Source organism: Carlito syrichta, unplaced genomic scaffold (assembly GCF_000164805.1).
Source record: "Carlito syrichta isolate Samal-C Ts95f unplaced genomic scaffold, Tarsius_syrichta-2.0.1 Scaffold316389, whole genome shotgun sequence".
NCBI classification, from domain to species: Eukaryota; Metazoa; Chordata; class Mammalia; order Primates; family Tarsiidae; genus Carlito; species Carlito syrichta.
The window spans coordinates 1,256,843-1,271,672 of record NW_007260485.1 but is presented as its reverse complement, the minus strand read 5'-3'; the positions used below and the strand labels follow the sequence as shown (position 1 = coordinate 1,271,672).

At 36.0% G+C, this 14,830-nt stretch overlaps 1 protein-coding gene across 2 annotated transcripts in view; it reads right to left on the bottom strand.

Moving 5' to 3' along the window:
- Positions 1-14,830, bottom strand: part of MCMDC2 (minichromosome maintenance domain containing 2) — a 46,668-nt gene that overhangs the window by 28,719 nt on the left and 3,119 nt on the right. For both annotated transcript variants that reach the window (XM_021707128.1, XM_008074319.1), the window contains 6 exons: positions 14,166-14,361; positions 13,129-13,251; positions 12,936-13,040; positions 11,020-11,145; positions 9,142-9,379; positions 3,733-3,938 (listed from right to left, as the gene is read on the bottom strand). In XM_021707128.1, the coding sequence (XP_021562803.1) occupies positions 3,733-3,938; positions 9,142-9,379; positions 11,020-11,145; positions 12,936-13,040; positions 13,129-13,251; positions 14,166-14,361 (994 nt within the window). The remainder of the gene's footprint in view (positions 1-3,732; positions 3,939-9,141; positions 9,380-11,019; positions 11,146-12,935; positions 13,041-13,128; positions 13,252-14,165; positions 14,362-14,830) is intronic.

Below are 14,830 nucleotides of genomic sequence, written 5' to 3'. Positions count from 1 at the left end.
ATGATTGTGGTACTGCACTCCAACCTGGGTGGCAGAGTGAGACCCCTATCCCCAACTCAAAAAAATAAAAATAAAAAAATCCAACAACACAATATAACAATTTACATAGCATTTACATTGTATTAGGTATTATACATAATCTAGAGATGATTTAAAGTATACAGGAGGATGTGTGTGGGTTATTTGCAAATACTATACCATTTTATATTAGAGACTTGAGCATCTGTGGGTTTTGTTATCCCTAAGGGACCTGGAAGCAATCCCCTGAAAATACTGATGGACAACTGAATATGAAGTGTTCAGAGTAAGCAAACACACAGAAACAGAGAGCAATTTGCATTTGCCAGGGACTCTGGGGGAGTAAGTGGCAGGGATTGGGGGTGGTAACTTCTAATAGGTATGAGGTTTACTTCTGGGGTGATGAAAATATTCTGAAATTAGATAGTGTTAATAGTTGAAAGACTGAATATTCTAAAAGGCGCTGAACTGTATACTTTAAGTAGTGAAGTAACCAAGTAGGAAAGCATATATGACAGGGTTCCTTGGTCATTTGTGCTTCTTAAAATGCCATTGCTTTCTTCCTGCATTAGAAGCACATCTGGTTCAATGGAAAGCATGGTAGCTTGGGGTTATTAGCATCCCTCTTACTCGGTTGAAAATGAGTTCATATGAGACATGAGCACTGAATTGCAGTGCATTCATGATACGTAGAAGTCCAGTGGGAATCAAAACAAGTACAAATTAAGTGTGTTATGGAAGGCACACAGTGATTGCAAATGCTGTATGAAATAGGGCAGCAAGTCATAATAGACACGTGCATGCATATGTCTCCTCTACTCACACTCAAGCTTCATTGTATCATTGGACTTCCTTACAAAATCCAAATTCAAAGATAAAATTAAGAAAAATTTGAAGATGATGACAGCAAAGTTTTAAACTAAATGCCAAGCTCCTGTGGGGAGAGAAAGGCCTCTGTACAACTGCACTTGTTCTACACCCATGAAGCTGCTCCCCTGCTGGTATGTGAGTATTGGTATCTCCTTGTGGTTTTAATTTTCATTTCACTAGTGACTAATGATATTCAGCACTCTTTAATGGCTTATTAATCATTCTATCTTCCTTTGTGAAGTCATTATTCAACACTTTTGCCCATTTTTTGTTGGGTTCTTTGTTTTTTATACTATTGACTTATAGAAATTGTTTCTGTTGTATATATGTACCACATTTTCTTTCAATGGGAAGCAGGATTGGTTCCAAGTTTTTGCTATTGTGAATAATGCTGCAAGAAACATGTGTCAGCAAGTATCTTTTTTGTAGAATGATTTGAGTTCCTCCAGGTATATTCCCAGGAGGGGGATTGCTGGGTCGTGTGGAAGAACAATTTCTAGTTCTTTTAAAAATCACTACACTGTTTTCCATAGAGGTTGAACCAGTTTGCACTCCCTCCAACACTGTAGAAGCATTCCCTTTTCTCCACATCCTCACCAGTATCTGTTGTTCGTTTATTTATTAATGATGGCCATATTTACTGGGGTTAGGTGGTATCTCAATGTGGTTTTAATTTGCATTTCTCTGATAATTAGTGAGGCTGAATATTTTTTCATGTATCTGTTGGCTTCTCGTACATCTTGAGAAGTGTCTATTGAGGTCCTTTGCCCACTTTTTAATAGCGTTGTTTGTTTTTTTCCTTTCTGCTCGTTTGCATTCCCTGAAGATGGTGGATGTTAGGCCTTTGTCTGATATATAGTTGGAAAATATTTTTTTCCTATTCTGTGGGTTGCCTCCCCACTCTCTTGATGGTTTCTTTTGCTGTGCAAAAGCTTTTCGGTTTGATGAGGTCCCACTTGTCTATTTTCTCTTTTATGGCTTACAAAGGACAAAATTATGAACTTTGTGGCAACTTGGGTTGACTTAGAGTCCATCATACTCAGTGATCTATCATAGAAACAAAAAACTGAATACCACATGTTCTTCCTTATAAGTGGGTCCTGAACACTCATCACAATCCTACAAGAGAGGATTAGTAGTGGGACACTGCCAGGGCGTGTAGGGGGTATACAACATCACCAAGGGTACCTGATCCTAAACCAGACGAAGTGAGGACCAGTTGGAGGCCCAAACTTCACCTGCACGTAGACTACTAATGTACCTAACCGTGACTTGTACCCTACAACTTTATAGTAAAATAAACAACAACAAAAAAAGAAGTTATTTCTATGTTCTGGCTATACAGGTTTATGTCAAATATATATGCTGCAATAGTTTTCTTTGCTTGGCTGTTCACTTTTTTAATGGGGCCTTGTGATGTGTATACTTTTTAGTTTTGATGATGTCCAATTTTTCAGTTATTTTCTTTATGTTCAGTGCTATCTGGGTTCTGTCTAATAAATGTTTGCCTAGTCTAAGGTCATGAAGACATCTATATGTTGTTCTAGCAGCTTCATAGTTTTTGTTTTTTACATTTAGTCTTCTTATCCTTCTAAATTATTGTGCATAGTTGTGAGGTATGAGCTGAGATTAATTTTTTTTCATATATATATAAAACCAGATGTTCCACTATCAGTTGTTGAAAAAACTCTTATTCCCATTGACTGTCTTTGGTGCCATAGTCAAAAAATCAACTGACTATATTAATATAAGTCTATTTCTGCACTTTTTTTTTTTTGAGTGGGATTCTCACTCTGTCGCCCAGACTGGAGTGCAGTGGCTGCTCCTGGCCACTGTAGCCTCGACCTGCTGGGGCTCCGGCGATCCTTCCGCCTCAGCCTTCCAAGTAGCTGGAACTACTGGAACTACAGATGCACACTACCACACCTGGCTGATTTTTTTTTTAAATTTATTATAGAGATGAGGTCTCGCCAAGTTGTCCAGGCGGGTCTCGAACCCGCGGGTGCAGGCAATTCACTCACCTCAGCCTCCCAAAGCACGGGATTACAGGCTGAGCCACCGAGCCCGGCTTATTTCTGCACTTTCTTACAGGGTGAAGCTATATACCATGTGCCCTGAGCATGTTTGTACATTCATGCTGATATGCCAAGAAGGCCTTGACTGCTCTTTTTCTGGCCCGTGGCTGACCATATTCTTGTTAGGTATAAATCTAGCCCAACAGCATTGCTCTAACACAAAAACCAGACAAAACAGCATAAGGCAAAAAAACCAAAAAAAATTACAGACCAATATATCTTATTAGCATAGACACAAAAATCCTCAACAAAATAATGGCAAATCAGGCTGGTGTGGTAACTCATACATATACTCCCAGCACTCTGGGAGGCCAAGGAGGGAGTATCACTTGAAGTCAGGAGTTCTAGACCAACCTGGGCAACATAGCAAGGCCCTATTTTTATTTTTAATGTACAGCTAACACCATGGTATACATGAGTGAGAAGTGTGAGCTTTCCCACTAAGATCAGTAACATGGCAAGGATGTCTCATGTCACCGTTGCTTTTCAACATTATACTGGAAATAATAGCTAATGCAATAGGACAAGAAGAAATAAATGTGGCCCAGTACAAACTCATGTGTTAGTACAACTGAGAGCAAAGACTAAAATAGTGTATTTGTACATTAAATTTCTGTTTTTATGTATAAAACTGAAATGATAAATGGCATTGAATATGATTTCTCAATTCCTAAAATATGCAATACCATCTTAATTGTTAAGTAACTCCTTGACACTGATGAAAGTTAAGTTAAACAGGCAAAAATTAATTTGAAAAAATATTATTTACCTGATTGAAGCTGTTCAAGTTTATCTTTTTTGTGGGAAGCCAAGTCTCCTATACAGCAGATACCACCTTTAGCTAGCAAAGCACTGCCAGCTTGAATGCTTACCACTCCAGTTCCATACTTATTCCTGGATATAGTAGGAAAAACTTCAGTAGAGGCCAGATGGCGTATACCACGAGGAACAAGACTTATGCTAAAATTCAAAAGCCTACAGAGGAAAAAAGATTTTTCATTACTATTATTTGATTTTCAAAAGTCATATTGTACTAATGGCCACACAATTAAATTTAATTTGATTCAATGTTTCCTGAGCACCTGTGATATACCAGCTATATAGTAGGGATAAAAACACATATGAGACTTGGTCCTTAACTTGGGACATGCACAGACTAAAAAGAGAGACATAAAAAGCTAAAACACAATGTGGCAAGAACTAAAATAATATCTTTAGAGCATTCATGGAAGTATTTTTTCTTCCTGGGAGTCAGAGAAGGTTACAGAGAGATGACATTTCAGCTGGGGTCTTTTTCTTTTCTTGAATTGCTTTCTTTGCTTATTCAAAATATTTGCATTAGACTTGCCAATGTCCCATCATGACTATCCCCTGCTGTCTCAGTATTATGGAAATTCTTTCTTTCCTCTCTTTTTCTTTTGTTTTTTTTTTTTTTTTAAGAAATGGGTTCTTACTCTGTTACCCAGGCTGGAGAGCAGTGCCGTGATCTTTTGGTTTCTAAACCTTTTTGCTAATTGCCTCAGTCTCTTCATTTCTTAGATTTAAATTCTGAGAAAGGAATATGATTAGCTTATCTTAGCTTTCAAATCCTTGCCACAGAAATTATAGTTTGCTGGTGTAATCAATTATGATGAGCAGACATAGACATGCAATATAAAAAAGGGTGAGGCATAGATATGCACTGTAAAAGACAGATGTGGATTGGTACATATGCTATAAAACATGTCTACTGTATGTGTCACTCCAAGGAATTTGGATGTTAGTTTAAAGAATTTGGATGTTAGTTTTTAAAAGGGTGTGGTATTTAGAAAGAAACTTTTGTAAGTTTGAAGAGATATGTCATGTTCATGGATTGGAAGCCTCAATAGTGTTAAGATGTAAATTCTCTACAAAACTGATTTACAAATTAAATACAGTTCCACTCAAAATCCCCAAAGACTTCTTTTGGTTGGTATTAACATATGATTCTAAACTTTTATAGAGGAGTGATTCCTGTATTAAAATCACTGGGAAAGTTTTTTTTTTAAAACAAATTCCAATGACAAGTGCCTCCCCAAATCATTTAAATTAGAATTTCTGGGAGCAAGACACAGTCATAAATATATTTTTAAAATTCTCTCAGGTTATTATAATATGCAGCCAGGTTGAGAATCTAGTGATATGGAACAATGAGCCTCAGATTTGGTTACACATTGGAATCAGTTGGAGAACTTTTAAAACTACTGATGTGAAGTCACAGAATACAAAATTAAAATACAAAAATCAATTGTACTCCTAATGTCCATAGTAAACAGTAAAAAATGAAATTAAGAAGACAACTATTTTTAACAGCATAAAAAATATCAAATGTTTTTGGAATCAATTTAACAAAATATATGCATAGCCTTAATAAAATATTTCTGAGAGAAATTTAAAAAGACCTAAGTAAATGGAGAGATATATCATGTTCATGGATTGGAAGCCTCAATAGTGTTAAGATGTAAATTCTCTACAAAACTGATTTACAAATTAAATATAGTTCCATTCAAAATTCCCAAAGACTTCTTTTGGTGGATGTTAACATATGATTCTAAACTTTTTTTTTTTTTTTAGTTGGAGTCTCACTCTGATTGTCACCCAGACTGAAGTGTAGTGGCCACTCCCAGCCACTGCAGCCTCGACCTGCTGGGCGCCGGTGATCCTTCCACCTCAGCCTTCCAAGTAGCCGGAATTACAGGCATGCACTACCACACCTGGCTGATTTTTTGATTTATTGTAGAGATGAGGTCTCGCTGCCCAGGCAGGTCTTGAACCCGCGGGCTCAGGCAATCCACTCACCTCAGCCTCCCAAAGGCGCGGGATTACAGGCTGAGCCACCGAGCCCGGCTTGATTCTAAACTTTTTATGAAAATGCAAAAGACCTAAAACAATTTTTTAAAAATCTTGAAAACGAGAATAAAGTTGCATTATCTAATTTCAAGATTGAGCACACAGCTACAATTAAGAGTGTAGTATTGGTATAAGTATAGACAAATAGATCAAAGTATCAAAAAAGAGAGATCAAACAGATTTACATCCAATTCAATTAGACAGATTCAACTCAGTTCAAGTAATTGTCAACAATGGTACCAAAACAATTTAATGGAAAAAGGAAAGTTTTTTCAACAAATGATGTAGAAAAGTTGGATAAATGCATAGGAAAAACATTAACCTTAACTCATACCTCCTACAATATAGAAAAGTTAATTGAGACAGATAACAGACTTAATACAAAAGCTAAAACTATAACAATTCTGGCGAAGCTCAGTAGCTCACGCCTGTAATTCTAATACTTTGGGAGGTGGAAGTGGGAGAATTGCTTGAGCCCAGGAGTTCAAGACCAGCCTGAGCAACAGAGCAATACTCCATCTCTAAATAAAGAAGTAGTAAATGGAAACGAAAGTGCTTCTAGAATAAAACATAAAACATCTTCATGACCTTGGAGTAGGCAAATATTTCTTAAACAAAACTCAGAAAACACTAAGCATAAAATAAAATAATAAGTTGAACTTCATCAAAACTAGAAGGTCTATCTGCTCATCAAATATACCTTTAAGAAAAAGAAATTATTAAAAAGCTTTAGACCAGGAGAACAAACATATATAGCTGTGTGTGTATATATCTTTTATATATGTACGTAAAAAACAGTCATTCAGAGCAACCCAACTAAAAAGTGAGCAAAGGACTTGAACAGGCACTTAATAAAAGAAGAAATATGAGTGGCTGATAAGCACATGAAAAAGAGCTCAACTCAGCAGTCATCAGGGAAACGAAAATTAGAACCATGAGACACCATTTCATACTCACTGGAATAGCTGAAATGAAAAAGACTGACAACATCAAATGTTGGTGACAATGGAAACAAACGGAACTCTTACACTGTTGGTAGGAATGTAAGAAGTTACAACCACTTTGGAAAATTGTTAAATATATATCTACCTTATGACTCAGCAATTCCATTCTAGGTATTTACCCAAGATAATGAAAATACATGCCCACAAAAAGACTTGTACAAGAATGTATGCCGCTGCTTTATTCATAATAGTCAAAACATGCAAAACCCAAATGTCCACCACCAGGAGGGATAAACAAACTGTGGTACATTCTTAATGGGATACTACTCATCCATCAACAGAAAAAAGGAACTATTGATGCACATAACTGGATCAATCACTAAAAACTTTTTGTTGAATGAGAGAGACTAGCCTCAAGAGAGGGGCTACACCATGTGATCCCATTATATGAAAGTTAAGAAGAGAAAAATTAATCTGTGGTGACAGAAATCAGCTGTGGAGATAGAAACTGATGGAAAAGGGAATGAGGCTGGGCACAGTGGTTTATGGCCTGCAATCCCAGCACTTTGGGAGGCAAAGGAAAGAGGATTGCCTGAAGTAAGGGGTTCTAGACCAGCCTGAGCAACTTGATAAGACTTTGTCTCTACAATAAATTAAAAAATTAGCTGGGCATGGTGGTGTACACCTGTAGTTCCAGCTACTTGGAAGGCTGAGGTGGAAGAATTGCCCAAGCACAGCAGATGGAGGATGAGGTAGCTGGGCACATGCCACTGCATTCTAGCCCAAATGAAAGAGTGAGACTTCGACTAAAACAAAAAACAAAAAAAAGGGGGAATGAGGTAAATTTCTGAGGCGATAGAAATGCTCTATATCTCACTGTGGTGGTGCTAATAAGAGTGTATTTGTAAAAACAACTTATTGTTTTTAATGATGATGATAATAAAATCTGATTATTTCATTATATATAAATTTTACCTAAAAGCAAACAAACAAAAAACCAAATCTCTCATACATCCCCAAGTACCATAAAAAGGTCAAAATGTTAATGACAAACAGGAAAATAGGCAAAGGTCTTAATTTCCAACAGGCATCACAAATCAATAAGAAATAAATAAACAACTTAATAGAAAATAAACAATGAGCCGGGCTCGGTGGCTCAGCCTGTAATCCTGCGCCTTTGGGAGGCTGAGGTGAGTGGATTGCCTGAGCCCGCGGGTTTGAGACTCACCTGGGCAGTGAAACCTCATCTCTAAAATAAATAAATAAATAAATAAATCAGCCAGGCGTGGTAGCGCATGCCTGTAATTCCGGGTACTTGGAAGGCTGAGGCGGAAGGATCGCCAGAGCCCAGCAGGTCGAGGCTGCGGTGGCCGGAGCGGCCACTGCACTCCAGTCTGGGCAACAGTGAGACTCCAACTCAAAAAAAAAAAGAAAAGAAACAATGATCAAGAATAGGAGGTTCACAGAAAAATAAAACATGTTCAATCCGCTTTAAAGGCTGCTAAAATTATTTCCAATTAAAGAAGTGCAAAGTAAAACAAAGTACCACTTTTCCCCTATCAGATTGCAACATTTTAAAGTTTGATAATATCCAGAGTTGGTGAAGCTATGAGGAAACAAATGCTTTCATGTTCTGTTAGTAGAATAAAGTGATGCATTTGGCATCATATTTTACACGCCAGTGGTAAGCTGATTATAGCAAAATATCATCTGATCAATTAAAGTAAGGCTAATTTGAATTTTATTTTTTCTATTTTAAAGTTATTTATACTTTGTAAAAGAATTGCATACAAGATGCTAATATAAAGAGTTTATTCCCAGCTTTGTGAACATTTAAGCAACTTTTTAAGAAAAGGGTACTGCCAGTGGAGAGACACAAAATTCTGAGTTGAGGTTTATTCCAAAGTTAGGATGATGTATCCACAAAACAGTAATTGTAGCACTTTTGACAGTCTTATTTGGATTCAGTAAATCAATATGTGAATGGAATCTTGAAGAAAAATAAGATGATTTGCTGGCTCCTGAGAGGGAAGAATATTCAAAAATGAAAGCAAAGTACAAAAACAGCATACAGAGCTAGACAACGGGGGAAGCAAAAGGGTGGGAAAGCTGCATTTATTTGTAAAGGTCTGAGTGAGGAAATAGGTTGAAACTTTGAGTGGTTAGACTCTCAAAATATTGAAAGCAAATAACCCATTTATCAATTTATGTTTTATAAATTTCAAACTTTATTGATTAAAGATTGACAAATACTATACTCTTTTAGATAATAATCTAAATATTCTTCTTGTAATAATGTTCATGAGAATGACTTATCCAAATCTGTGACCAATTAATATTTTAAAAAATTGATGTCACATATTTACCTGTCTACAAGTAAAGTATCACTTGTTATAATTAAGATATCCAGGCAATTTTTCATTTCCTTGTTACAGTCAGTTGTCTGTACTAGACTCATCAACAAACAGAGCTTGAGCAAATTGTAAGTCCCAGGAGGAACAATGTGTGATGCAAAGACATTGGTAAGGATTGCTGTAAACTTCCAGCATGAACTGGAAGTCAAGGAGAGGAGCCATCTTAAGTTGTCACTAATTCCTGAAGGAACTGAAAATACATATTAACACACATATTAGAGTTTTAAAACAAGAAAACATTATAGATCTTTTATTCCATTTGCTTAAAATGTTATCAAGTATAGTTCTAATGATGCCATGTTCAAATTCTTATAATATTAAATTATGATTGGAGGTCAGGCTAGTCTATCATTTCTATCCCAGAGAATATAACAAAAGGAAGTTACCCTGTGTGTTCACATAGATTAGCTGTGGGTTGCAGGTAAATCCTACATGCTTTTTATTTTAAAACCTATGTGAGTAAAAGCCAAATCATGGAGCTCATTCCTGTATTTGCTCCTATATTACTATGCTTGAAATAGTATCACCTTTAATGAGGGATAATAAGCAGAATGAGAAATATTTGCATGTTGCTGTTAAGAGGAAAGATTTATATTCTACTACTTTGAAAGCACTGCACTTTACTATACTATAACAGTCTAGATCTTCTCTATCCCCTCACTCTCCATCTCCTGAAAGGAATGAGTGATTTATCCGATTGGTCGCTTTAAGGAACAACTGTGCATATATAACTCATTCTCCTTCCTCTTGGGCTGCCATCCCAGAGCAATGATCTCCTTTACTCATTCATGCCCATAGATTAAGAGAGGATTAGTTTAGTCTGCCTCTTACCACATTTGGGTGGTTAAATCTGCCTAATTCTGGAGTTCAGCATAAGAAAGCATAACTCCACTTAAATAAAATTCATATTCTGCTGCCAAGTCAATACATTTTGAAACACAGCAGAAAATATTTAAAATATCACTAAACTGCCTATAGACTATCAGTGCTTTCTTTCTTCAACATTTTTATTCTTTGAAGAAGCTTATCTCTACAAGATAAGTAGAGGAATCTAGAATTCACTTGCATTTAAATTCAACTTGGGTCTGTAGATGGTTAATTATGGATTCCAAAATAAATCCAACTCTATTCACGATTTAACCAGTCTTTCCTACATTTAGATATTTGTGAGCCAAGTTAAAAGAACAGGTCTGCTCTCCATTTTTATTTACTTGATGCTAAAGTATATTGGAATTGTTTAAGGAAATTAACAGTAATAAAAGTGACATTTTGGCCCTCATCTGCCTTTATCTTTTGTTTTATGTCTTGATTTATTCAGAATTTAGTTGAGGAAAAGGATGCTATTATACTGAGTTCTCTTTCTCAAACCATAACAGTTATTTAGAATTATCTTAGTTACAAAATAAAAAGTAGTAGAAAAATTCTTTGACTAATTTCTAACCCTTTTAGAAATTAGTATACTGAAACATTTTCTCATTGCTAATTATAAAAAAAAATCAAAATAAGGTTTAGACTAAAGAAAGAAGTCCTGCCTGCCAACAAGTTTCCACAACAGTATCTTGCTTTATTTCCTTCATGGCACTTATTATCTGAAATTGTCTTACTGATTAGTTTACATGCTTACTGACTGTCTGCCATCCAATTTAAGAGCAAGAATCTTCACTGTCATGATAACAACTGTATCCTTAGTGCTTTAAAAGAGTGCCCAGCACATAGGCAAACAATATTTATTTGCTGAACAAGATTTAAATTGAAATATTTGTTAATACGTGATACTAATATTTTCCTTACCTTTTAAAATATTTAATTGATCTTTATTTTTTTCCTTACCTTTTGAATTACAAAAAGTTATTCTATTTGCTTCTATACAGACAGCAGTTTGTGAGGTCTTTACACAGACTGGAATTCCAATAATTTTATATTCATTTCCTATATTCATTTTATTCACTGATTCATCTAAAATTATTAAGCACAAAATAAAATGTGTATTCACTAAGTGAAACTTGTACATGATCATATGGTTCAAAGATCCAGAACCAGTAACAATTCAGTAGTTGAGTATTTATTTTTGTTTACTATTAATATGATATCCATATAGAGTAATACTATTAATGTGAATGGATGCAATTTTATTGCTGATAAATTTTGATTCTTATATGCAATCAATTAACTTCAAGAAGCATGTAACATAGCAACTAGATACTCTCCTATAATATAGTCAAAAGGAAAATCAGTCTATATAAGATGAAACATCTTTGCATTAAATGACAAGGAATATTAATAAAAATGACCTTAAAAGTAATAATTTTATTTGGGAAGAAGATAATTTTACTGACTACATGTAAGGTACTTGTACATACATTATCTGTCTATAATATATGAAGTATTTGTGCACACATTATCTAATCATAAACTGTAAGGTAGATATTCTTATCTCTACTTTATATATAAAAAAACTGAGGGGTTAAGTGACTTGCATGGGGTAAATAACTAGTAAGTGGCAGAACTGAAACTCACATCTATGTCTATCTACAAAGTCTACCCTCTTGCATTATATTAAGTTCCTCTCTCATACCTAGAGACTGGGCAATACTTTGCACAAGTTCAAAGTTTATTTTAAAATACACACAAAAAATTTTAATCCTCCATTCAACAGTTAGAAGCTGGTTGATTGTAAAACTGTGAAAAAAAAATTTTCAAGGAGGAGCCAGGGTTAATGCCTTTCTGTGAAGATCAAATTGTGATCTCCATTTTTTTTCTTTTCCTTATAGCTTCAGAGAGCTAAACAATGACTTCAATGTTTATTATTTATTTCACACACACACACACACACACACACACACACACACACACACACACACACACTGCCTTAAAATGACTGTGACACTTGGTCTTAGCACAGTGCTTGGGACATAGTAGATGCTAGTATCATTTGAAGTGAGTGTTGTATGACTGAATGAATCATTGATTTATTAGCTGAATGTGACTTTAAAAAATTCTCAAGAATTAGAAGGTGTGCTTCTTTACTTCTTTTTTCTTTTTTTTTTGAGACAAGGTCTTGCTCTGTCACCCAGGCTGGAGTGTAGTGACATGATCACGGCTCACCACAGCCTTGACCTCCTGGGCTCAGATGATCCTTTTGCCTCAGCCCCTCGAGTAGCTGGGACTACAGGCACACACCACCATGCCCAGCTAATTTTTTTTCTTTTTTTTTTTTTTTGATAGTGATGAGGTCTCACTATGTTACCTAGGCTGATCTCAAACTCCTGAACTCAAGCAATCCTCCTACCTTGGCCTCTCAAAATTCTGGGATTACAGGTATGAGCCACCACATACAGCCAGAAGACTTATAATTCTTTTTTTTTTTTTGAGTTGGAGTCTCACTCAGTCGCCCAGACTGGAGTGCAGTGGCTGCTCCCGGCCACCGCAGCCTCGACCTGCTGGGCTCCAGCAATCCTTCCGCCTCAGCCTTCCGAGTAGCCAGAATTACAGGCATGCGCTACCACGCCCGGCTGATTTTTTTATTTATTGTAGAGATGAGGTCTCTCTGCCCAGGCAGGTCTTGAACCCGCGGGCTCAGGCAATCCACACACCTCAGCCTCCCAAAGGTGCGGGATTACAGGCTCAGCCACCGAGCCCAGCTACTTATAATTCTTAAGCGACAGAAGTACCATTATGATATATCAACATAAACAAGTCAACAGTATATTTTATAGCAATTAATTTTGAGTTCAAACAGAACTTACCTCTTAGGAAAACTGTAATAGACTGAAACCTAAATGGCTGGTTGTTAGAATATCTCTGAAAAGCATGAAGTGCCTTTGTGGTAATTATTTCAACTATCTGTTTATCTTAAGGCAAAGAGCAAAAAAGAATTAGACATTAAAAAATCAGATGCTATGTTAAAAATTGTAATTACAAAGTGTAAATGTATTTTACCACCAAGCACTCTAAATTTTCTGTCTTCTTGAAGTGAAGATGTACATAGATTACACAAAAAGTCATTTCTTATTGTTGCAGATTCTGTAGCACCAGGCACATGCACTCTCACATAGTGAAATCCTGGAAGAAAACAGTGGTAAAATAAATTTGCTTTCAGATTTAGCAATCCGTCTTCTAGTCTTTAAAATTTGTCCAATTCAAAATATAATTAATTCAGTTTTGCACTTGGGTTCAGAGTTGCTCAATTAACATTTATTGCAAGAATGTTTCTTGAAAGGCAATGTGCTAAGGCACTGGTAATATGGATACTTAAACAACATAATTTCTATATGTGGCAACAAGAAACAGATGATTTCAACATGCAGTATTCCTACGCAGAGTGTTCAGAGTGAAGAAAAGAGAACATTCAACCCTATGAAAGTTGAGGATGGCCAGGTGTGGTAGCTCATGCCTGTAATCCCAGCACTTTGGGAGGCTGAGCTGGGAGGATTGTTTGAGCCCAGAAATTTAGAGTAGCCTGGGCAACATAGTAAGATCTCATCTCTGTCAAAAAAAAAAAAAAAAAAATTAACTGAGCATAGTGCCTGTACTCCCACCTACTCAGGAGGCTGGGGTGGAAGGATCACCTAAACCCAGAAGGTTGAGGCTCAGTGAACCGTGATTGTACCACTGCACTCCAGGCTGGGCAACAGAGTGAGACCCAACTCAAAACAAAAAACAACAAAAAAAAAGAAAGGTGGGGATAAATGGAAGAGATACCTTACAGAAGAACTGAACTGATGTTAAGCTGAAAGGGTGAAAAAGGATATTAAATGAAGAAGAAACAGCATGAGCAAACAGTGTGTGAGAAGAATAAGTACTTCAGCAATAAAGGTGTACTTGTTAAGTTTGGGGTGGGGGAGAAAAGGAGAAAAGATGCAATTAAGATTTTGCAAAGGAATTATATAAACATTAGGAGATATCAAGTTTTATTACATTTTTCTATTTCCTAATTTAAGTTGCTTCATGTTTTGACTTTACATTTTAGTATTTACCTTTTGAAAGAGGGCATGCTTCATCTGAACAAAAGAATCTTGCGCCTTGTGTATACTTGGTTACAGTTGTCATTGCAATCACAATCCCTTGCATCATATAAAATCTCTGAGATATATAATCAATTGGAAACTCACAAAGATCAAGACTGTAACTTGGCAAGGGAGGTAAATGTGTTAACTTCAGCACTATATTAATCTAATAAAAACATAAAAATAGTAATAAAAATTACAGATCCAATTTGACTTGCATTACAATATGGTAAATATATTGTAGAATAAATCAAGCAAATGATTTGTTAGTGTTGTTAGGAACCACAATTTTAAGCATAAGAGAAAAGAAATTCAGTTATAAAATTAAAGGAGTAAAAATCTTACAACCTAACATTTTAATTGAAAAAAGATGAACTCGTTTTCCCTTAAATATATACATGTCCTGCCTATATCCACTGAAAAAACTTAAAAAACAATGTCAACCCAATAGCAAAGAACACTCCTAGTCCCTAGATTGTGATCTCTAAATGTCATTTCTCATTAAAAAGGAACCAGGGCTGGGCTCGGTGGCTCAGCCTGTAATCCCATGCCTTTGGGAGGCTGAGCTGAGTGGATTGCCTGAGCCCGTGTGTTCGAGACCCGCCTGGGCAGAGAGACCTCATCTCTACAATAAA